Source organism: Schistocerca cancellata, chromosome 9 (assembly GCF_023864275.1).
Source record: "Schistocerca cancellata isolate TAMUIC-IGC-003103 chromosome 9, iqSchCanc2.1, whole genome shotgun sequence".
NCBI lineage: Eukaryota > Metazoa > Arthropoda > Insecta > Orthoptera > Acrididae > Schistocerca > Schistocerca cancellata.
The window spans coordinates 257,849,969-257,876,796 of NC_064634.1; the positions used below are offsets into that span (position 1 = coordinate 257,849,969).

The following is a 26,828-nucleotide window of genomic DNA, read 5'->3' on the forward strand; positions in this document are numbered from 1 at the left end:
TTAAATACTGACACTGAAATGAACAGCTGCCTTCGAAGACAGTACGTTTCACTTAAAAATTAATTATGTTAAATATAATTTTGACAACTCTAACGTAAAATTTTATTAATATTGTTTCGGATTGCTGCATGTTGCGCAGCTTCAAAACATTTATTTTTTATTTTTTTTACTATGAAGAACGTCTGGAGGGAAAATGGACAATATAGTAAGAAATTGTCACCACGGAATTGCCACCATGGATATACGCAAGACAGCACTTAATTGTGTGATTTTAGTTTTTCCCTGTGTATGATGACTTTCAAGTTTTCATCGATATTCAGCGAGATAGCATCGTCCAGATGGTGCACTGTTTTGGCACCCTGACATGCTACCATCCTCAGAATGTGTTCCGCTGAACGTCGTCTGTATATTCTCGATCCTGTTGTTGGTCACAGGCCCGCAATGTCCAGGAGAGGCTCCGCTGGCGAGGTGGAGGGGCCAGTACGGGAATTGGACACGAATAACTTCCACGCATTGCGTTGCCACGGCGGAGGTTTGGACGCTGCTGGTGCGGAGGAAGTGCGTCCACGCAGTGCGATCTCAGCTCTTCAGTTGGCGTGGGATGAGTAGACCTTTCCACAGGCTATCATTGTGCTTTGAGACGCTTAGAGTTGAGTCTCAGGTTTTACTTAGTTGAAAACTTCTGCTTTATTTATCATCCCATAATGCAGTCGAATCTCTACAGATCCTTTTAAAACAAATTCCAGAATGTCTTTGACTGCCGGCCGCGGTGGTCTCGCGGTTCTAGGCGCGCAGTCCGGAACCGCGCGACTGCTAAGGTTTGGACTGACCAAAGGTTGGGAATTTGTACGGGCGCTGATAACCGCGCAGCTCATCATCATCACTTAAAAATAGCAATTATTCGTTGCAAAATTGTTAATATTTAATTCAGGTATTATTCGAAAACTGTCGATTTTTAACGTGCAACAGAGGGATGTTGTAGAAAAAGAAATGATTTATCATATAGCGCTAGAAAACTCAATTTCCTCAAAAAAAAGGTAAAATAAAGAAAACCGACAAACAAAAACATATCCAACATCGTTTCAATACTTCGTCAAGTTAATATCAAACATGTTTGTTATTCATAAACAAGTTTCGCACTTGTCAATAATAACGGGGAACTCTTGCCTTTGATCACGATGAAGAACGTTCTATTGAGTACAATAACAATACAAATTTTTTATTTTCGCTCATTCAGACTGTACTTTCAGTGAAAGTAATTGCTTTGGTTATATAAAAGTGCAGATAAACTAGTTTTCCTTGCTTATAAAATGTGATTTATATTTTGTTAAGATATAAAATACACAACGGACTAAGATTGAACAATGCGTGGTTCTAATTACGTGCAAAACAAACAAAAAAAGAAAAGCAAGTCTCCCAGTTTCTCTCACAGATTCATTTATGTTTCTTTCCCTAGCAGTGATACCAAATATTACCTGTAATCCTACCATTTACTACGTCATTTGTGGCTACGCGGTTCTAAGCGCTGCAGTCCGGAACCGCGCGACTGCTACGGTCGCAGTTTCGAATCCTGCCTCGGGCATGGATGTGTGTGATGTCCTTAGGTTAATTAGGTTTAAGTAGTTCTAAGTTCTAGGGGACCGATGACCACAGCTGTTAAGTCCCATAGTGCTCAGGGTCATTTGAACCATTATTTTGTCTTTGACTGTTTTAATAACTTGATGCTATCAGAATTCAAGTTACCTCGTTTTGGACATGCACTGCTGTCCGAAGATTGACTTTCAGTTGTCCCGTATCTTTGTGAGACTTGTGCTCTTTTCGTATTTCCTATTATGTCTGGATAGTGCGAAATTTTCCCGCACTGGCAATGAATGCAGTAGTCTCCTGGTTTTTGGAGTCCTTGGTCGTCCTTAGCAGACCCCACCAAGGCCTTCGTCTTGGACCACGAGTAGAGTTCGCTCTACCACAACTATAGTGCAGTCGTTTTGGTACGATACGTAAATGACGTAGTTCAAAAATGGTTCAAATGGCTCTGAGCACTATGGGACTTAACATCTGAGGTCATCAGTCCCCTAGAACTTAGAACTACTTAAACCTAACTAACCTAAGGACATCACACACATCCATGCCCGAGGCAGGATTCGAAACTGCGACCGTAGCAGTCGCGCGGTTCCGGACTGCAGCGCTTAGAACCGCGTGGCCACAAATGACGTAGTAAATGGTAGGATTACAGGTAATATTTGGTATCACTGCTAGGGAAAGAAACATAAATGAATCTGTGAGAGAAACTGGGAGACTTGCTTTTCTTTTTTTGTTTGTTTTGCACGTAATTAGAACCACGCATTGTTCAATCTTAGTCCGTTGTGTATTTTATATGTTAACAAAATATAAATCACATTTTATAAGTAAGGAAAACTAGTTTATCTGCACTTTTATATAACCAAAGCAATTACTTTCACTGAAAGTACAGTCTGAATGAGCGAAAATAAAAAATTTGTATTGTTATTGTACTCAATAGAACGTTCTTCATCGTGATCAAAGGCAAGAGTTCCCCGTTATTATTGACAAGTGCGAAACTTGTTTATGAATAACAAACATGTTTGATATTAACTTGACGAAGTATTGAAACGATGTTGGATATGTTTTTGTTTGTCGGTTTTCTTTATTTTACCTTTTTTTTTTGAGGAAATTGAGTTTTCTAGCGCTATATGATAAATCATTTCTTTTTCTACAACATCCCTCTGTTGCACGTTAAAAATCGACAGTTTTCGAATAATACCTGAATTAAATATTAACAATTTTGCAATGAATACTTGCTATTTTTAAGTGATGATGATGAGCTGCGCGGTTATCAGCGCCCGTACAAATTCCCAACCTTTGGTCAGTCCAAACTCGCCACACTCATGGATCATGACGAAATGATGAGGACAACACAAACACCCAGTCATCCCGAGGCAAGTGAAAATCCAACCCGGGACCCCGTGCTATGGAAGCGAGAACGCTACCGCGGACTGTAACAGCACGAGGATAACTATGTAAAACAAAAAGATTCCATAGGTTACGTGGCAATTTACATATCCTCACTTACTCTCTAGATGGTTCACAGCTAGGTTTCTAGGGTGATCCAGTAAGACACTGCATACGCGAACAAAGTGGCCGAAATTAGCTAAGGCCCGAGAGGTATGCACCTAACAGGTAAGGCGATTACCTAACACCAGGTAAGGCGATTACGATTTTAAATGGCCAAAGCTACTAGGAAAACTACCGTAGTCTTCGCTTACTTGTTATAGTTTACAGTAGCCTACAGTAGTTTACTACTTTCTCCACGAGCGAAATGCACACTTCACGTCATGTTGCAGGAGCAGTCTGCCGATTTTCACAGACGTGGTACCAGTTGTAATCGACGCGCAAGTCGCCGAGGGGGCGTCAAATCGAAAGACTTGCACCCGGCGAACGATATACCCGACGGGAGGCCCTAGTCACACGACATTTACCAGTCGTAAGGGATAAAGACCGTCGAAATATGTTTTTCCTCTTCCTCTGCAAGTTGTTGCCTAGATGTCTAAGGATTTACGGTACATGTGATCCGATAGGGATTGTAACCGTTCTTCCAGAAAAATGTCTGCTGCTATCCTGTTGCTAAAAACTCTTGGTTGCACATTTCGCGGAGACCTGCGCTCTATAGTGATAATGACATCTTCTCATCTGGAATTAACATGACAGCGTGTAGCATGCTACTATAGATCTGTATGCATTTATTTACAGTAACAGCTGTGTCCTAGTGTGTCAACCGGTCACCAGTTGACTAACACGTTCAAGAACTGAGGTTGGTTGCTTTCATCAATCTCCATTGTGAACGTAGAGGCGAACAATTGGTCACAAGGATCACCCAAAGCAGGTAACAAGTCAACTCCCTGAAATATCCAACCCTTTGGACAACGCCACCAAGACGAATACCCGAAAACGTTTCAAAATCATTAGGCGCCAGGAAAACTTAGTTTCACAACAGAATATTAGAATTAATGTAGCAAATTTGTTGATATTCACGTTTACAATAAGACGTGATTACGTGGGTTCAACGAAAGAATAAGGCTAACTTCCAGAACACATTCCTCACAGTCATAAGAAGACAAGTTGGACATGAGTCCCGAAGCGTTTTGTCAATATGGTTCAAATGGCTCTGAGCACTATGGGACTCAACATCTTAGGTCATAAGTCCCCTACTACTTAGAACTACTTAAACCTAACTAACCTAAGGACATCACACACACCCATGCCCGAGGCAGGATTCGAACCTGCGACCGTAGCAGTCCCGCGGTTCCGGACTGCAGCGCCAGAACCGCTAGACCACCGCGGCCGGCGTTTTGTCAATACTCATTCTCTAAAATTCCTTACAAAGCATTAATCTTGGAGTACACTCGAAATAGTGAACCATGCGAAACTTGTTCTTACATTAAATGTTGTAAATGTCTTGTTAGCTTTGCTACACGCATCAATCTCTAACTGAATCCTGGTTAGGCCGACGTATGCCTGGAGAGAACTGAGTTTGGGCTTGCTCTCTTCGACAATACGGACACGAAGGCTCCCTGCCTCTTATTCTGGTTTCCATGTTCAAGAGCTTTCAAATTCACCCATACATTAAAGTCTAGTGGTCTAGTATCTGGAAAACGTGGTGGCCAGGGCATTGATCCATTCCTCCTTACCCACCAATTCAAGAATCTTATTTAGAAATTAGTTCAGTAGCTTCCATATTTACGGACCTAAACCTAACACTATTTTAATTGTAGGAGCATTAGAAAGCTCCTTTGTTTCGAACCTAGGTAAAGGATGCCGAAAAAATGTCCACGACCGTATTGTGTAAGGCTGCGAAACAGTGCGCAATGCTTCAGATCTCTTGAGAAACTTTTAGAATTACATTAGTATAAAAAAATCACTTTAATTGTCTTCATAACACACAAGTACAGACGTAACTGTGTGTGAGTCTGCCTACCTTTCCGTTTGCTAAACCTGTAAACTGGAGTACGAAGAAACGGAGAGCATTGTCTGTATGAAACGTTGCGGGGCTACAAGGTCAGTCGGAATAATTATCCACTAGCAAGCTTGGCTTAGGGCCCGTACATTATCGTCACAGCAATGGTCACTAAAGTTCTCAACGTATGAATAATGGCGCACAAAAATTGTAGCAAGGATTGAGAACGAAATTGGTCAACATTTTTAATAACATATAACAAATTTGGAAAAATTAATAATCATAACTAGGAAAGAGCCCAAATTAAAGAAAATATTACAGACACAGTTGACACACGGGTACACCAAGGTGCAGGATTCCCTCAAAGTACGACTACTGGTGAAGAAAGAGGATATAAGAATTGGAAGCTAATGAGAGTTGATGCAATAGCAGCGGAGCGCGAATCTAAAACTAATGACAGCTGATGCGGTAGCAGTGGAGCGCGAAGTTGTGATATTTATCTGACCAAATGCAGGACTAAGCTTGCTGTTTTAGGGGCGGAGATCTCTGTGTCTCATCTTTAAGTTAACAGATTTGAACGCATAATCGAAATTACTAAGAAGTAAATATCATCAGAGACAGCTTAGCTACCTCAGCTCACTCGACTTGACTAAATAGGTCAAGAGAGTTAAGGAAGCTGTCGTTTATATACAAACGACATCCTATGTATCTGTTTTCAGATATTTGTTTTCTATTTTCATTGTTGTTTGAAGAATCCCTTGGACGTCCAGCGGCGAATGGAGTTTGACAGCAAAAATCCCTACGTCACAGCAAGTGCTGCAAGGAGATACCATCGCCATAAGAAGTACATGAAATGTACTCGCAGTTGCAAGTACGAAAAGTGGTCAGCTGTATAAGGGATTGACGACAGTGAAAATTTCTGTCGGGTCGGGAATCTAACCTGGATTTCCCGCTTTACGCGAGCGGTCGTCTTAACCGCTTTGGCTATCCGTGCACGAGTCATGGGCAGAGCCAAACTTCCATATGTCGTCGTTCCTACGTCACAAAATTGTACTCTCACACGCATTGTGTAATTCCCGCACAGGGGTGGACATTTTAATTGAATGAAATTACAATGAAATCCAGACATTAGCTGCTTACAGGCGTTGATAAATGTGCGCCCCGACCGGGACTCGAACCCAAGATCTCCTGCTTACATGGCAAACGCTCTATCCCACTGAGCTATTTTGTTATCGTCAGAATGACTTGGTATTATCATGACACTTCAGTAGACCATAGTCAAATCGTCATGTAATATAAGCTGTAAATGGGAGAAAAAATTAGGATAACAGAATAATAATATTAATGACAATAATAAAAACCCGAGAACGTGTGCGACAAACCACCACCAAGCTCACATGGTATGTATCAACAATTGTTTTATATCGTTTTTTATTAATTTTTTATTTTCTGTTTTTCATTTATTTTTATAGTTTGTAATAGAGTCTTAAAGTAAAAGGAAAACGAATCCAGATTACCTTCGAAATAACAAAGTAAGAAAAATTGCAATTTGATTGCAAGGATTGGAGACGCTCACGGGTGTCTATACTTCATCTATACGCATTTTACAACAGAACTGGAGCGATGCTGAGTCAATATACAAAACAAAACGAACAGGGAATCCAGGAGAGGACAAGCCGAAGCAAATCAGATGGGAACATACATAACAAAGAGAAACACTTATCATAAAAATCAAATTAACCAACACCTTGCCGACGAAAACAAGAGCCAACATGTTGGCGAAGTGGTCTCGATATCGAGGCATTCGCAAGCACGTCCAATAGGCAGTGATCATGTACTGATGTACTGCATGAAGTTCGTGTGATCTTCCCCCTCGACTTCTACAACATAATTAACGAAGTGTCCCAGCAACCACATAACGGTATGGGTTTTCGACCGTGAAAAGAAAGAAGAATCTGGGCGCAATATGATGTTCGTAGTGCATGCAGCCTCAGAAGATCGAGTAAGGAAGGCCAATTGTGTCTTGATCCAAGACGAGTTTGCCATATGACCTCCACAAGTAAAGCGATGTATCTTATCTGGAGACGTACAACGACTACATAAATCCGCGTCATTAAGCCCAATATGGAAAAGTCGCTTGTTCGTTGGAATCAAGTTATTTACTACCTTTTACCACGAAGACGCTACCTGCATCGGCAAAAATCGGAAGACTGATATTGAACCAAACTGTCGTCCACGTTCTATACGGCGATTCTCTTTCAACGATGTTCGGGCAAGGGATTGCTTACCGTCGAGTCTTTAGCAATTTCATAGTGAAGACTGGTCTCCATAAGATGTCAGTCCTTGAATATCTCACCGCAAGAAAGGAGACACGAATGTGTTTTAACTTATAATTTATTGGACCAATATCAATAGGGGTTCAAGACTAGCAGGACGGACACATAAATACATGAGAGGTGAATGTGTGAGTTTCTTGAGTCAGCGTCAAAACAGTACGTAGCACATACAGCATCTGCAGCTTCCGTCTTACATCATTCAGGCCCGGCCCCCCAAAGGAAAGAGGCTTCGTGATCATCTCATACCGTAAGCGAAATCTATGTCTCTTCCGTAAGAAACGACCAGACAATTGTTGTTGTTTCTTCGTCATCATCGAGAGAAGCGGATAAACTTGGGTCACGTAATAAGCTTTGTATAAGACATGTATCCAGTATTCTGACTTTCTGGAGCAGAGTAAGAGAACGCCTTTCATGCTCTAATATCGCTGCCTGAATTTTTTCCGTAGCGGACTTCCATTTGAGCGTCACCATTTTGAGTGGACAGCGATCAATGATGATACCGAGACGCGTATGCCGATGCACCGCAGTAGCCCATGGAAAAACCACGTCATCAAAACTTCGCAAGGGAAGAAGTTTGCAGTTACCTTCATTAGGTTTTGCACCTGAACTCCGACAAAAATCATCGATTACAGCCTTCAATCGAGGTATCTCAGCAGGATTGCGAAGCAGAACCATCACGTCATCCGCGTATACATGAACAGCTCTAGTCCCGCCGGAAAGCGTCCAACCTGTCAGCTGAGATTCTAGCATCGGAAGTAGGGGCTCCAGAGACAACACAAACAAAGTCATTGACAGCGGGCTTCCCTGAGGCACTCCCCTATGGATATTTATTGGGGACGTCAATTGGCCATTAAAAACCACCGAAGCCGAAATACCCGTAAATAGATTTGAGAGAACTCGCCGTGTGTCAACAGTGGAACCAACTGCCTCCAGAATTCGAAGCAGAAAGTCGTGATTAACATGATCAATTGCCTTATCGAAGTCTAAAAAAGCAAGGGCACAAGTAACGGACGTTACAGCAGCAACCGAAACTACGTCACGACACTCGACTATAGGGGTAACAATCGTACGACCGGGTACGCAGATTCGATGTTTTGCAACAACCGTCTGCATCAGAGCCGACATCCTACTGCCAACTGCCCTCGCCAGTCTTATAATCCAAGTTTAACAAAGTAAGTGGGCGAAAGCTAACAGGGGCAACCGGTTCCCGGCGTTTCCAGATTAAAACAATTTTTCCCACTTTGAACTAGGTCGGCACTGCTCTACCCTGTAGCACTTCATTCAAAAGGGAGATAAAGGTAGCATCCAACAACGGTCAAAAGCCCACGAAAAACTCCTTGGGAAGTCCATCTAGACCCAATGACTTTTGAGAAAGCGATCTGACAATAAGTTCGTAACCTTCCTAAGGCTGAAATGCAGCTAAGAGCATTGTATTATGTTCAGGTGTAATTGTTGTATCCAAGATGCTGACAAGCGGGTCGTAAAATGTTTCACCGGACTCATCGATGTCTTAGATGTCTACATAGTACTGGTGTAAGATACGCACTATATACTGTATATCAGCTTGCGCCGTTACTATACGTCCATCATTTGTCGTTAGAGAATGAATACAAACGCGTCGGTGACGATTCTGATGCCAAAGCAAATGATATAAGGAAGTCAGTTCTTCCGTCACCGATGACGCGGCTTCGATTGGATTTTCAAACCTTCCATTTGTATTTTCTTGAAGGTCAATAATTTTGCCTTTATACGCCTAACATCCGCAATTCGCAGACGGGCGTGATCCGAAGCAGCATAAAGTTCACGCAGGATGGGATAGTAATATTCATAAGTTCTCCGAAAGTTTCGCGCTTTCGCAGCACAAAAATGTATCAAAGTTTGCCTGAGCCTCGGGTTTGCTAGTTGTGTCCACCAGTGAAGGGTGGAAGAGTATTTCCCAGTGGACTGCTCCCATACGACTTGCATCACGTCATCGAGAGAGGGGTCAGCTAGGTGAGCGACGTTTAGCATCCACGGAGGGCTAAACAATTTGATTGTTGCAGTTCAAGGTTGAGAGTTGTGGCCACAGCACAATGATCCGTAAAGGAAGCTGGGATGACTTCAACATTAAGAATACTATCGTTCAGGCAGTCTAATAAGTAAAACCTATCTAACCTGTTACTAGGAGTCGCCGTAAAATGGGTAAATTTAACTAACGTCGGTTATTTTCATATCCAGACGTCTTTTAGGCGTAAGGAGGGGAAATTAAAATTAGGAGGTTGATCTGCATGACGCAATACACAGCTAAAATCACCATCCAACAGAATACCCGGAGGTCTCTTACGCAACAGATAAATAATATCCACTTTATAATAACGCGAACGATCCACTGCGCGACAAGTGCCAGAAGGGGAATGTAAAAGAACCAAGGTAAGATTAAAAAGTTGACAACCTGTGCCGCTGCCAGAATCCAACATTTCCGCCTCGGCAATAGGAATGCCTTCGCGAAAGAATAACTCAGTCCCCGTAGAATATTCGGCTGCTACATTAAAGGTTATACATAAACCAGGTAAGGAGAAATTACTGAATAACATCTCCTGTAAGAAAAGTATGTCCGTACATGAATCATAAATGAACTGACGCAGCTATGCCAATCACAATTATGATTCTACACGATTAACGTTTAAGGAAAGGAACATGTGGGCTTGGGTCATTGATCACAGCTGGACAGGGATGTACGGAACCTTCGAGTAGAATGAGGTAGGCAGCTGAGAGCCAAGGTCCATTGCGGAATCCACAGTGGAAGCAGACATCAGGGGACCAGAACCCCCGTCATTTCTTAGATTTCTTACGTGCCACCGCACGGTCAGGCTGTGTACACTGTTTCTGTCGGCTACGTGGGATGGCGCCCACTGCATACGGAGGTGTGGGACAGGTCATAGGCACAGCTTCCTCCCCCTCCCCTATAACTAGGGTCATATAATGCAGGTCCTATCACGAAGGCGGAATCATTCTGCGGAACTGCCAATGCAACAGGTAGTACTTGGTCGCTAATTTATCATCCTCAGGAGTTGCGCCTGAAGACGAAGGAAAAGGAGGACATTGCATCGTCTCAGACTGTAACGGAGGACACAAGCATCAAGACGAAGGGGGGGGGGGGACTCCGCTCCCTCTTCTCACACATAGACAGCTCAGAAGGAGCCACTTCGCGAGCAGGAGGGATGCTGGAGATAACTTCTTCGCCACTCGCCGTACTACGGATGGGAGATATCGTAGCATCGAGAGGAGCGCGGGACACAATCGATGCGGAGGAGGTTGGCGCAGAAGGCACAGCCAAATCCTCACGTCGCTTGTTTGTCGCCGTTATAGGTCCTAGCCTGGGGCCAATAGGGTTCTGTACCTGTCGTGGAGGTAAAGGAGGAAATTCGTTGACTCGATTATCAGAACTGACTTCATTATATTCCGAAGTAGAAGCAGGGCCGACGGCGGTAGCAGAAGATCATCAACGGTCAGTTTGCGACGCTGCCCTAATGACGGCTTTAATACAAAAACCCTACGCGGACAATTAGACCGAACGTGTCCACTTTCATTACATAGGAAGCAGGTTCCCTCTTGACCAGTATACATGACACGGACGTGGTTAACACACACTTTTAAATGTGAGGGAATGTTGCGTTTGACATGCATTTCCAAGGAACGAATTCCACTATAACACTGTAATCTGTGTTGAGTAGGCCACCGTTCACGGCCGGCGTTTCTCACGTTAGCATAAGGAGTCTATGTAGTTTAGAAAGTTGTCATCAACTTCCGGCAGGAGGTTTAATACTAGAACATCAGTCTATTCGATTTCAGCATCTGCGAATGACACCATACTAACGAAATTATTGCTATGCTTGAACGGGACTGCCGGCCGGTGTGGCCGTGCGGTTCTAAGCGCGTCAGTTTGGAACCGCGTGACCGCTACGGTCGCAGGTTCGAATCCTGCCTCGGGCACGGATGTGTGTGATGTCCTTAGGTTAGTTAGATTTAAGTAGTTCTAAGTTCTAGGGGACTGATGACCTCAATAGTTAAGTCCCATAGTGCTCAGAGCCATTTGAACCATTTTGAACGGGACTTGAGAACTATGTCGCGACAGTAATCTTTCAACGTGAAGGGGATCCATAAATTTTATGTAAAACACGTACTCGTCTGCATCAAAATAAGCAGTGTGGACCTCATCAGAGTTCGACAAGCCAATCGTGGATTTATAGATACCCGAGGTGCACGTGTCCCGTTGTTTTATCGAAAGTAAAGCTCACAGTACCTTTTCGTGGAATACACGTGGAAACCATGATAGCCATTGCGGAGCGGCCGACGCCGCTGCAAGCAGACGGACACAGACAGACAGTAATGGCTGAGAGGAGGTGCTACGACTCACTCGGCAGGCACACTAACGAGGAAAATTCCACACAAGTGAAGCTGCGGGATGTGGAATAAACAAGACCCTTCCCGCTCGGCCCTCGAAGAGGAACTCGCCATCGAGGACACAGGGGATAGTGCTACTGCAGGGACTTATCTCTGGCACGCTCCCCGTGAGACCCACATTTCCAACTTACTGTCCACTTACAAATGTAGTGCCCCTACCCACTATACCCATTACTCACGGAAGTGAATCTACCGATTCCTGCAAGAGTTGGAGCAATGTGAGTGCATCCCCCTGAAGAAGATCACTGGCCAGTAAGTCTTACCTATGTGGAGATGGTATCTGTTCTTTCGGGCATGTCTGAAAGAACAGATACCATCTTCATACTTTAATTGAAAGTTACTATTTAATATAGGTGAATAAATACGATATTTCAGTGCCTGTTCTTGGCGATATTTTCGTTCTGTCGTTGCAACTACAAAAATTCATGATTTTTTTTTCACCAGACGCGTTTCGGTTTATTGAGGTAAAGCGTCATCAATGGTGGTGATATTCGCTTGACTTCTCGCTTACATCGTGAAATGCCGTCTGATAGCACATCGTTGTTTTTCTGCTTTAGACAGTGATAATTTTCTTCCAATTTTTAGCTGTTCCGCAGAACTATGCATTTCTTATGTTCTTCACAACACTCTTTCATGCACACTATTGTATTCTATTGTGTATATAGTGGTGTGCATAAAATTGTGTTGTGAAAAACATAAGAAATGCACAGTTCTGAGGAACAACTAAAAATTAGGCCAAAATTGTCAGTATCTAAAGCAGAAAAACAAAAATTTGCTAGCAGACGGCATTTCCCGATGTAAGCGACAAAACAGGCGAAAATCACTACCATTGATGACGCTTTACCTCAATAAATCGAAACGCGTCTGCTGAAAAAAATCACACATTTTTGTAGTTGCAACGAGAGAAACAACATACCCTCAAGAATTGTAAAGCAACTATGGACACTATGACCACACAAATGCACAATCCACTGTCTGTGTTGTTAAGAAGAACTGTGTAATTTTCCTTCGGATATGCGTGCATGGGAAGGCACTGCGGAGACTTATGAAATACATGAAATTTATTCGCAGTTGAGAACACGAAGAACCATCAGTTGTATAAGGGAATGACGACAATGAAAATTTGTGCCGGAGCTAGACTCGAACCAGGATTTCCCTCTCGAATCACACGTTAGTATTCGCTTGTATGTAATAAAAGTTCATTGTCATTCAGAAATTAAAAAAAAAAAAACATTTTGATCAATGAATAACTGAAGAGTAAGAAATCACTGTTTTACTATGCCATGTGGCTCAGAATAAGCAAAATTTCGGAAAGCGAAGTAGCATTAATCGGAGAAACAAAAGAAGTCCGAAAGTTGATGTATATTACATGGCTGCTCTTTTAGAGACTCCACAAAGGAGAAGGGACTTACCAAAAAGCAAATATTAATCACTTTAGATTTCGACTCTGATGCTCAGAATCACCTTTACAACAAATATTAACTTCCGGCAAAAATAAATTATAAACTGCTTCTGCTGGGATACCCCGTGTAAATCTAAAAAAATTAGCAGTCCTACAAAACCGTAGAACTACGTACTGGAAACACCAGAAGTACAATAAACACCACGTCTAGTCGTAAGTATTTACGTTACCCTGCATTATACTAAGCGTTTCGGGCTCTGTGGGTATTTATTGAGGTATATTTCGCTTTTTACATTATTTTCGTCGTCGTTGAGCAACAGGGTGAATTAAAAATCTAAGGAAGGAAAAGGAGACGAAAATGAGCAACCAGCGAGAATTTCCTCAGATAAGACAATAGTAACATTCTTTGACATTACGCTAGCAGCTGGTGTAGCCTACCGCACGTCAGTATAACCCAATATATCTCCTTGAGCGGAAGGAACAATTTTCAACGCAGTTGTCTCCCTCGAAGTCGAGAAAAATAATTTAAAATGCTTTTTTATATTCCAGTCTCTGATCACAAATGAATTCTTTAGACGATCACCGGTTTCAGTCTGTAATGACCATCTTCAGATCTTTTTTACACCATGTCCTAAGGTGATACGGCCATAATGGCATCGTCAAAACATATAAATATAATCAGTATAGCATCGTCACATAGAGTTAAAATATGGTGTATGCTGATTATATGTATATGTTTTGACGATGCCATTATGGCCGTACCACTTTATGACATGGCGTAAAAAAGATATGAAGATGGTCATTACAGACTGAAAACGGTCATCGTCTAAAGAATTCATCTGTGATCAGAGACTGGAATATAAAAAAGCATTTTACAGTATTGGATCACTATTCGTACACGTGAATATGTCGCAGTTGGTGAATAATTTAAAAGCGAAATTACACCTGGATGCATATACATGGCCCGAAACGCATAGCAGAATACCATAAAACACGAATGATAATTACTAAAAACTATCCGCGTGACACCTCATGTATATAAATCTTCAGTAACATCAGAAATACAGTATATCTGATGTAATGCCAGAATGGTGGCTAGAATCCGTGGATCTTAACTCATTCGGTAACGTCGTGCTGCATCGCCCAAATGGCTCTGAGCACTATGGGACTTAACATCTGAGATCATAGGTCCCCTAGAACTTAGAACTAATAAACCTAACTAACCTAAGGACATCACTACATCCATGCCCGAGGCAGGATTCGAACCTGCAACCGTAGTGGTCGCGCGGCTCCAGACTGAAGCGCCTAGAACCGCTCGGCCACATCGGCCGGCATGCATCGCCCATTCAGACTAGAACGGAAAGTTGATTTAAATAGTCGAAGCAATTAAGTTAACGCAAAAGTTAATGCTTCTCATCTGATGTAACAATTCGGGCAGCTGTAACTTTACATTTGTCACATACATTTCAAAATACGACACTGAATATAATGTAATACTGCGTGATACAGCAATGAAATGTATTAAAGGCGTCTTACATATGTGGCCTGAAACAGCAGAACGCATACCGACAGGACGCTGAACATGAACTGCGTCATTGCGACGGGACTCATAGTTTCTTCCAGGTATCTGGTAAACCTGTAAAACAAGTAAAACGAATATTAGCAACTGGTACTAGACTCTGCCGTTTAACATCCAGTGCTACAGCAATTTTTGTACACTACTGGCCATTAAAATTGCAACACGAAGCAGGAATGCAGATGATAAACAGGTATACATTGGACAAACATATTATACTAGAACTGACATGTGATTACATTTTCACGCAATTTGGGTGCATAGATCCTGAAAAATCAGTACCCAGAACAATCACCTCTGGCCGTAATAAAGGCCTTAATACGCCTGGGCCTTGAGTCAAACAGAGCTTGGATGGCGTGTACTGGTACAGCTACCCATGCAGCTTCAACACGATACCACAGTTCATCAAGAGTAGTGACTGGCGCATTGTGACGAGCCAGTTGCTCGGCCACCATTGACCAGACGTTTTCCGTTGGTGAGAGATCTGGAGAATGTGCTGGCCAGGGCAGCAGTTGAACATTTTCTGTATCCAGAACGGCCCGTGAAGGACCTGCAACAAGCGGTCGTGCATTATCCTGCTGAAATGTAGGGTTTCGCAGCTATCGAATGAAGGGTAGATACACGGGTCGTAACACATCTGAAATGTAACGTCCACTGTTCAAAGTGCCGTCAATGCGAACAAGAGGTGACCGAGACGTGTAACCAGTTGCACCCCGTACCATCACGCCGGGTGATACGCCAGTATGGCGATGACGAATACACGCTTCCAATGTGCGCTGACCGCGATGTCGCCAAACACGGGTGCGACCATCATGATGCTGTAAACAGAACCTGGATCATCCAGAAAAATGATGTTTTGCCATTCGTGCACCCAGGTTCGTCATTGAGTACACCACCGCAGGCGCTCCTGTCTGTGAAGCAGCGTGAAGGGTAACCGCAGCCATGGTCTCCGAGCTGATAGTCCATGCTGCTGCAAACGTCGAACTGTTCGTGCAGATGGTTGTTGTCTTGCAAACGTCCCCATCTGTTGACTCAGGGATCAAGACGTGGGTGCACGATCCGTTACAGCCATGCGGATAAGATGCCTGTCATCTCGACTGCTAGTGATACGAGGCCCATGGGATCCAGCACGGCGTTCCGTATTACCCTCCTGGACCCACCGATCCCATATTCTGTTAACAGTCATTGGATCTCGACCACCGCGAGCAGCAATGTCGCGATACGATAAACCGCAATCGCGACCGGCTACAATCCGACCTTTATCAAAGTCGGAAACGTGATGGTACACATTTCTCCTCCTTACACGAGGCATCACAACAACGTTTCACCAGGCAACGCCGGTCAACTGCTCTTTGTGTATGAGAAATTGGTTGGAAACTTTCCGCATGTCAGTACGTTGTAGGCGTCGCCACCGGCGCCAACCTTGTGTGAGTGCTCTGAAAAGGTAATCATTTGCATATCACAGCATCTTCTTCCTGTCGGTTAAATTTCGCGTCTGTAGCACGTCATCTTCGTGGTGTAGCAATTTTAATGGCCAGTAGTGTACTATTTTAAGAATCTTCTCATGGGTTTCGGCCGACTGTTGATTGTTTCTCAGATACTTTGCTAGCACGAAGCAGCAAAGTTTCACCATCTTGCGTTTAGCTTATTGCTTGCACTGTAAGGACCCACAGTGGTGTGGTCCACAGGTCTTTCGCTGACATCTGCTGGTGTGTGATATCCTGCTTGCTACTTGGAACGAAAGCTCACTGAGAGGGGAAAATCTATGGTTAGGGTTACTGATATATTTTGTTCAAGTTGTTGACCTAGTTGTGTATGCAACACAACAAAAGGTTTCAGTCCACCACCAGTGATTTAGGTTAAATCTTAAACAATACCCACCAGTCGGTTACTAAACCATCGAAAGAACTATGAAACAACCATCTTGTGGAGTAGGCGAAAGGAAAAAAATAGAGGGTTCATCACGAAGGGTTGCTAGGAGTCAGACAGGAGGTATTACTCTGAGCGAGATGAAAAAATAACGCATATTCCTTCAGCGACACAAAACAAAGGAGACTGCTCGAATTACTGAGAAACTATTTGACGAGGTACATTACAGCGCGACTTTTCCTGACTTCGAATTATTTCCTACCGCTGTTACATTTTTTTATCAAAATGTACCAGCTTATTGGCAGAGGCGCAGCTTATTACGCTGTCAGAAGCTCCCAGTCTAAATCAATACACGTGTATAAAAATTAGTAAAATATACTAAAGCGTCAGGGATCTGGTTGGGAAGTAGTAAGGTGCTGGGAAAAGAAACCGTGTTCCCATAAGCAACAATTTATTATCTCAAACAAAACAGTCTCTTAACAGTAAAGGGTGACAATTAATGCGAAAGAAAAAATTAACTTAAAGCAAAATTTAAACTCAAAGGCAATTAAGTACAATTTTCAAAATTTTACTGAGCAATTGCACAAATACGGAAGCGCCTAAAATAAAATACGAAAACGAATCAAGACAAGTTGCAACCTAGAGATGCAGGTAAAGAGACAACAATACTAATAATACTCTTTACACCTAAATTAGCAGCCAACGCCCAATCAGGTTTTTACAGAATAATTCCCTAGAATACAAGAAGGCCCACTAAATATATGTTTATAATATTAATACAAATATGCCGTTGCCGACGGACAAGCAAGAGCGTTTTTTTTTTTTTTTTCAATTAAATTCGCAGCACATTGCCAGTCAGACTTTTGTAATATGTGAGACGTCTCAAAATCTGAATGCGAAAATTATTTTAAATTTTAATATACCCTGCCGTTTTTAAATGAAGTAATATAGGAACAGCCAACTCTTGATAGCGCTATGGAAGATTTGAACAAATAGCTTTATCAAAAGGATTTCACATCAGTAGCTGTTACTAATTAAGCTTGCTACCAGTCATTCAGATTATTAAGAAAGTTATACAAGTAACTGTGAGTATAATTAGATATTATAGCGGAAGAACGCCTGCCAGCACGGCTGTGAAATTAAGACAGAACAGCTGTGAGGCAACTAAATAAAGTTGAATGTTCAGTTACGAACTAACAGCTAAAACAGGTAACAGCTGTCTACAGCAAGCAGTGCAGACACTAAGTACATCAGCGTAAGACCGCTGGGGCAGCAGAGGAAGACAAACAAACACGCAACGCGACAGTAGCACAAGAGGCGACCACACTCAAATGCTACAGCACAGTAATCAAGTTACAGCAAAATGTGTGGATAAAAAATCCTATGCCAAGATCACTAAAACCGCTTTGTTGATTACTAGTTTCGGGTCACAGACGAACCATTTTCAGATCTAAAACATAGAAAATTGCATGAAAGAGGTGAACAGTAGTACCATATATTTTATGTTTAAATTTCCATTCTGTGATACATACCAATCAAAATTATTGCTTAATTCAGTGTGTATCACCAGCAGGCATTACACATCTTCATAATCTGTTGAAGCGAGTCGCTCTTGTTGTCAGGTACGCACTGAAAAGTTTTATAGATCGTGACAAAAAAGAATATACCATGCACATTTGGTAAGTGGTATAAAGCTATAATTTTTCTCTATTATTTGCTAGGTTTCATAATAATGATCACACATAATGCTGGTTACAGTTTGCACCTACACCTCAGGCTACAACATTTGTAACTTCAACTTTTCGCTTCTTTTATATGAAACACTAGAACTGAGTTAGGTTCCTCAGTATGTGTGGATTGTGTGTTTAACACCCAGACTTCAAGTTCCATTTTATTACACATATGTCCACATCCTCAGGATGTTGGTACAAATATGACTGTCTCACGAGTATGTACTACCAAACAAACAGAAATAATGCTTATTGTTCATTTCTTGACTTGTATTTTGACATGCGTCGTATGTGGTATTGTCTGAGGATATAATCTATAGCAGATACCTGGGTGTAAAGCACTATGACTATATTCATGAAGTTCGATCCTCATAACCCTCTTTACTGTAACATGTAATGGCTCTGTACCACTTAGGTTTTATCCGTCTGTTTACGGGCTTGTAACTGAAAGCACTTGTAGCACTGAGTATGATTGGCACCTAGACTTCGGATTACAGTGTTACTCGCTCTGTTATTCAATATTATGGATTTATAATTTTTTGAGCATCGGTGCTGTACATACTTTCGAGTGTCCTAAAGTACTGTATTGCTTTCAATTGTGACCATGTTTATTTCCTTCTTGTTTACGATGTCCTGGCACTATTTAACGAACAGCTTAATTCGGTATATGGTTGTTACAAATTGTAGTTTAATTCGGTATATGGTTGTTACAGATTGTAGAAACTGAACATAATTCCTTGCATTGTAAAATGCAAATCTAATAGAATTTTCTTTACGTTACAATTTGTTATATGATTATAGAGGCACGACTTTGTAAAACTTTGTTAATCAGCAGCGCCATCTGGCAGTTAGTGTTTACTTGTAGCACTAACGCTAGATATGTGGTCTGCCCTCTAACAGCCGTAATAGAGATACTTCCTTGTTCGATCTTTGCGTTCACACGTGAATTATATGATAGTTACCACTATCAGTCTCCTTGCATTTAAACACAACAGTGGCAATATGAGCACTGAAGACATGTATGGCTAACTTTGTAATTTATCTAAACATGACGACCTACTTTAGAAAAGATTATAGTTTTATATCACTTACCGAACGTACTTTGTATATCTTCATTTTGTCACGATGACGCAAGAAATCTCTATACTAATCTACTTCATAATGAACCAAAATTCAACACCAAGAAAATGAACACCTAAAATTAACAATCAAATTTGAGATGAAATCCTACCAAAAAGTGATGGGCTTACCACGTTCTTATCGTGGCAAAGATGTACTTTCTTTGCCTGCATTGTCTTTTTTATCAATAATTACAACTAATATTTTTTCCTAAGGAACTTTCTCTACAGTCTTTAAATGTGTACATGACGACAAGAGAAATTCAGCTCAACAGATTATGACTGTTTGTAATGCCTGGTGCTGATATACACTTAATTAGGTAATAATTTTGATTGATGTGTATCATTGAATGGAAGTTTAAATATCGAGTTTATGATACAATTGTTCACTTCTTTTAGGCAATTTTCTTTATTTTATATTTGAAGCTGGCTCATCAATGAGCTGAACTAGTAATCAATAAAGGAGTTTTGACGATCTTGACAAAGAACTTTTTATCCACACATTTTAAGATAACAGATCGCCTGTCTTCCGATTTGAGAATGTCAAATAACCTACACTAAAGTATATACGCGGAATTTGCAGGCCAGCTCTTTTCAAAAGGTATAAGATACCTCTGTACAATGATGTGCAAAGAATTCATTAGCTCTGGACTTAGTTCCAGACGCACACAGAACGATACAGCAAGACTCTCTTCCATCTTGAATCCAGTATGTAATAATGATGAAATGACCATTAGCTCCCATGCAACGGGCAAACTGCATTAATCGTAGAACCACGAAACCAAGATAACACATGCAGAAACCAGTGGGGCGACGTTGTTAAACACGATAAACACAATTTCCCAAAAATTTTCAGAGCAATTACTCGAGCATCCATCTCCATAGACGATATTCAATAACGGAATTTATACAGACATTAACAATCCAAGCCACTCAACAGTATGACAATTTAATGCCAAAATGACCAATACTAAATTTAATGATCGGCCCACATTCGCCACAAGTCGCGAAACGTGTTTATAAAGTCTAGAGGTAGCCAAGTACAGAAACAAACAAGTGCATACATGCCCCACTGTATATCAGGCCAGCCACAGGAAAATTACTCGTAATCTAAAACGATAACCAGAACGTCCGGAGCCGCAACACTTGTTCATCAAATTCAGAATTGCTGTCCATAGCTGGAAATGGGCGCTCACCATAAACTCCACAGTCCAGAGCAGCGAAAGATACACAAGCCAAGTTTGCTTCCTCCATATGGTTCAGTGGCTGACAGAATTCCAACAGGCGTCTCGGTGCCAACAACACTCCCGTTTGTCAGGCTGCCGACACCACGCCATATTCAGCCTACAGGGTTGTCAGCACGTCTGGAGCGCAACGGACCCCAAACAACACACGCTTCCACCGACCATGCAAGAGTTAAAGACTATGCCACGCTCGTCCATACAGTGCCGCTCGGTGGCAATTCTCTGCCGCCTGAGGGGAAAACTTGCTTCGGCTAGCCAGCAACCGGTCAGAGACAATTACTGTGAAAGGTTACTGTCGGTATAAGAGAGCAGCAGCGATATGGAACACGTATGTCTCAAATATCAGTACAAATTACAGGCTTATAAAAGTGCTACAGGCGAAAAGAGCAAAAGCTAGTGAATATACAGAAGAAAGAAGAGCTTCGTTCCCTACGTCTCTGACTACTGCAAAAACTCACAAATGAAGACACACGGAAATGAAGCGGGACTACTGAAGAACGGGATCAACCCGTCGGCTTCGGTAAGTCCGTTTAATGAGGAAATGAGTTTATGGCACATTCTGATGGCTAGTCGTCGGTGCCACAAGACAGTTGGCATGACTCTGAAATAAAGTGGCAATTCAAGGAGATACAGAAGATTTTGATTTCAGTGGTAACAGAAAGAACGTTATAAGTCGGTCTTTTCACGGAAATAGTGGGGCAAGTCCAAGGTTTGGTTCCACTGTTCACATTGCACCTGCTAGATCAGTTGGGTTGCGACTTCAAACGTGACCGATTGAGTTTTTACTCTGTGTTATTTCCTTACAGTAAAAGTGTGATAGTAGTGTGGTCCTCTCACGAATTTCAAAATTTGTGTATCATGGCAAGACAATCAGAAACCATCTTTTAATAATCATCTAAAAATAGATAACATGAGATAGCATGAGTAATGTTTGCAGGGACCTTAGAGCAATGTCTCCAGAATTAGGCAGTAACTGCAAATGCTCATTATTTGAGTGTTTCAAACAAATGAAACCCCATGAAAAAGAGCAGCTTATCAAGAATTTTATGTTAAGTAACTGAAATAATCACTCTTCCTATTTAACTAGCTTCATTTCTGTGACATTAATTGCTCTTAGAAGGCCTAGGTATCACCATTCCATTGCCAGAGATTGCTTTTTCAAATTTTCAAATGTGTGTGAATTCCTTAGGGACCAAATTGCTATGGCCATCGGTCCCTACACTTACACACTACCTAAACTAACTTAAACTAACTTGTGCTAAGAACAACACACACACCCATGCCCGAGGGAGGACTCGAACCTCCGGCGGGAGGGGCCGCGCAATACGTGACATGGCGCCTCAAACCACGCGGCGTAAAGCTTTTCTGACACATTGTAAGAATCAGACGAAATTATACGACGAGTGAAATACTGCTTGCATTCTGTACTTTGTTACTTCATGAACGACAAATGGCTTTGGCTGACTATACAGTCGAGTACGACGGATGTTGGGATATCTCCCAACGAGAAAAGAGGTATACACGCTAACCGCCCTTGGAAACCATCCAAAGAAAAATAGTCAGCAATTATAAACTACATTGGTGCATTTAAGGTAAGAGAGAATTACTATGACAAGGCCATGACAGACAGAACGTACCTTCAAGAAGGCCTATCAATAAAAAGAAAGTTCCATGATTTATGTAAAAAAAAAACCTGAAATTCTTGTTCCATATGGAACATACCAGAAAATATTTAACAGCAACTTCAACTTCTAATTAGGGTACCTGCATACTAATACCTGCTTAACATGTGACAAAGTTCAAGCAGAATTAAAAGGTTTGAATGCAATGCTTACGCATAATAAGTCTGAAAAAGAAAAATTAGAAATTAGAAATCAAATTAAAATACTTAGTGCGAAAGAGCAGGTTCGTAAGCTAATGGCTGTTACATTTTATTTAAGGTAACGAAAAGAAACACAAGAAAGTTAATAAATCGAGGAAAATGAAGCAGTATGCATAGATTATTTAAAAAAAACTTCCATTGCCAAGCATCAGCTTCACTGATGTTTATTACAAGCGTCAAATATGTTTTGACTGTTCCAACACCCATCAGATGTCCAAAAGTGATGCAATATTTTATACTTAACTGAAGAGGTAGTGAGTAAACGAACGAAAGAATTTATTAGTTTTTTGCAGAATTATGTGAGTGAAATCCTTGATTAAAAATTAAACATTCTTGTAATGTTCTTTGATTCATGCTGAGGATAGAACTATACAGCTTTTTACACCTTCACTAAGTCGTTAACACCACTAAGAGATTCGGTAGTACCAAAATAGTATTTCCAATAAGAGGACACTCTCGCGTGGAAAACGATATCAACTTTGGTTTGACCAAACAGAAAACTACTGCAGGGTTACAAAAAGACAGGATTAAGGCTTTTGGAAACAAGAGAGTGAATCCAAGACCTTAAAAAGTCATTCATGTTCAACAAGAAATTATACGAGATTGGACGATGTTTCTAAAAGCGTTTAAGCACTTAAGTGTTCTTTGAAGACACGACCGCTCAAAGCAACTCTGGCTGTGAAAAAAGAAAAGTCGTTCAAATAGAGGATTGCTTAGAATGGAACCTGGTCACCAATAGTTTTGGATATTCTGGTTGCCTGCACTCACACGTCAAGCCTGAGTATCAACTGCATAGACCTGACGAATTTTTACAGTCTCATCGAGGATGTAATGATATGTGCTTTGTAATATGAAACGTTTTTAAGACAAATCGAGATTGTTTTGCAGATAACTAATTCTAGAGGTATACTTCCAGAGCTCCTGCCTATATCTTACAAAAAATATGCAGATCTTCAAGAACTTAAACAATTTTGTGGCCAAGACGCAAGAAATCTCTATTTTTGTGGTCAAGACGCAAGAAATCTCTATACTAATCTACTTCATAATGAACCAAAATTCAACACCAAGAAAATGAACACCTAAAATTAACAATCAAATTTGAGATGAAATCCTACCAAAAAGTGATGGGCTTACCACGTTCTTATCGTGGCAAAGATGTACTTTCTTTGTCTGCATTGTCTTTTTTATCAATAATTACAACTAATATTTTTTCCTAAGGAACTTTCTCTACAGTCTTTAAATTGGCACCGTAGTTATATTGTTTACACTCGACTGGAGTGTTTTAAGTAGTTTTTGTAGTCTTGAAAGTTTAAATTTCCTCTCCTGAATAATGTACTAGATGTGACTTATCCCATTTTTCCGTGGGCTTTTTAAATGTATTACGTAAAAGTAATTTACTCATAATAATAATTATGTGATATTTAAGAATACTTGATGTCTTAGGAATCACAGTGGAAGCTCGATCTGAAGATTGTTTTTAGTCAACCGATATCAGTTAACAACCAGTGACTGTGGAATTATATTGCGACGACCCCTATTAAATTTTGTAACACATAAAAATAATTATCATTGGTGTTGAAAAAGAACTGATGCAGTAAAAAACTAATAACGTGCCAGGTCCTGACAGTTCCAACTCTATTGCACAGAGACTATTTTGCAGTGCTAGCCTCATTTCTTAGCTCGCATTTATAGTGAACTAGCGATCCGCCCGATCTTTGCGTGGCTCGTAAAACTATTATAACAACTTAAGTACACAAACCTCTTCGTGAATCAGACTATGTGTTAGTAAAAAACATATCAAAATCCGAAGAATAATTTCCGGATTAGCCTTCACTTACAGACTGAAAAAGAATTTGGGGGACTACAATTTATAAATGTAGATACAGGATATGTATAGATTCTGATCAAATCTCATAGCCCTCTGCAGTTGTAATGATTGTTAACTTTACTGTGTTTCCTCCAGATACCGCCTCCTCTATAGTTGGCTAGCTCCCAGCTACCATAATTAGCATGTCACTCCAAACGTCAAATAAATATAGAGTTGACAAGAATACATATACACTCAATATTACTATAATTATAAATCACATACACTAATTTTCTTAATCAATAAATCCATCTATTATTGAAAACCATATCAAAATCGCTACAGTTTCTTAGAATAGTCTTAGAAACGCAGCGGGGGATTTCATTCAGTTAATAATACGTAGGGATATCTCGTACAGCTAAGACATCTAAGCGACGAGAAGAAAAACATACAGAGGCTCTCCACATGGAAAAAAGACGAAAGTTTTAAATTATAGGTCAACAGCTTCAACGTTTGTTTGCTGCGGGATCCTGGGAGCATTTGCTAATATCGAACTCGGTAAGTTTACTAAAGACAGAAAAACCTTCTGTACATAAATCAGCATGTATGTAAAAAGCGCCGCTCGTGCGAAACAGGGCTTGCACTTTTCAACCATGATACCTTGCTAACCGTGGCTGTAGACTAATGTGATGTTTCTTTGTTGTTAGATTTTCGGAAAACATTCGACGCTGTACCGCACCATAGACGAAGTATACGAACAGTTTCTCAGATACGAGACTCGTCGAAGACGTTTCGAGTAATATAATCCAGTTTGCACTTCTAGACGGGGAGTGTGTGTAATAGAGAAAGATAACTGTAGGGGTGCCTCAGGAAAGAGTAAAGAGTGTTACGTCCGCTGTCCCACTCTCCTTGCACATAAACAGTCTATTGGATAGGGTGGGCAAGAATTTGAGACTGTTTGCTGGCGAAGCGGCAGTGTACGGAAAGGGGCACTAGAAGGTTGAAAGGTCGCTTGTCTTAAATTCAGCTAAAAAAAGAAAAAAGAAAAAACCTCCTGGAAATAGTTATGTATGAAGGAGATTTCAGTCTCAATGGGAACATTATTCTAGCATACTAAGGTCAGCAGTAAGATAAAGTCCCTCTGCCTCCTCTGCTCTCGCCCAGGCACCAGGCAGGGTCATCCATTCACAGTGGAAGTTCTGGAACAAATGTGCTATTGCTCTCGTACGCCGAGGTCACAGGATCTCATCCCCTCTCCTCTGGGGCAATAGTAATCTAGTTTCCCCTCCCCTCGTCTTTTTTTATACTGCAATTGTGTGAGTTTTGCCATTCGTTTGCGTTCTTTAGTCCGTAGTGAAAGGAGCATGTTTGTTTTTGGAGATAGTTCTAATAAGCAATAATAAAAAATCAATTTCAGGTTTGTTATTAACAGTATCTTATCGGAGCCCCTCTCCTCCTCCTCGTCAGTCGAGGTCTATCCATCAGAACTATGCTACTTAGAAAATGGCGGTTAATATTACTAAAGTAAGCCACTCCGGCCCTCCAGAATACAGTAATAAAATGACGCCACGACATTTTCTGACCTCCAGTTGCTATCTATTGCAATTTCCCCTAATACCCCCGCCTCCATTCTAACAATAACAACACACTGCTACGGACGGGAAGACGTGGATATCGTACACCAACGCGGAATGAAAACAACAGCCAATGCAATGACGGCATTCAGCTTCACCCAAACCAAAAAGTTTTATAGCATTCTCCGTTCTCGAATCGAAAAATGATGGCTACCTTTTTCTGGAATGAAAAGGGCGTAATTTTGATTGATTTCATGGGCCGTAGGTCAACAATCACAGCTGATGTATGCTGTAAAACGCTGACCAAACTGATACGTGCGATCCAAAATCGACGCCGTGGGAAACTGTCGTCTGGCATAATGCTGCTGCACGACAACACCGTTGTCAAAACTAAGAAGAAGATTCAATATTTTCGTTGGGAACTTTTTGATCACCCTCCGTATAGTTACGACCTTGCACCAAGTGACTACTTCCTCTTCTTGCATTTGAAAAAGTGGATGGGTGGACAATGATTTCAAAACGACGGGGAGCTCAAGACTGGCGTTACCAACTGGTTCAATTACAGGCGCTAGACTTCAGTGTAGAGGGTTTAAAGAAGCTGGTGCATCGTTAGAGAAACTATGTAAATGTGAACGCCGATTATGTGGAAAAGTAAAGTAGATATGTATTAAAATATTACTGTCAATAACAACCTTTTTCCATGACCGTATTTTTTTATGACCAAACAGGCCGTAGTTTGGAATATACCTCGGAAACCATTATTCATGAGAGACAACATTATAATTCTACTGCCTCTAACTTTTGTTTCCTATAAGGGTACTATGTACAAAGCAGGGAACGGTAGGGTTGGTACTAGAATGGGGTTGTTTGTATTGTTG

General features: G+C 41.3%; 1 protein-coding gene across 1 annotated transcript in view; it reads right to left on the reverse strand.

Annotated features, from left to right (window-relative positions):
- Positions 1-26,828, reverse strand: part of LOC126101349 (odorant receptor Or2-like) — a 73,682-nt gene that overhangs the window by 29,152 nt on the left and 17,702 nt on the right. Inside the window, exon 4 of the mRNA XM_049912018.1 lies at positions 14,717-14,786. Coding sequence (XP_049767975.1) covers positions 14,717-14,786 — 70 coding nt within the window. The remainder of the gene's footprint in view (positions 1-14,716; positions 14,787-26,828) is intronic.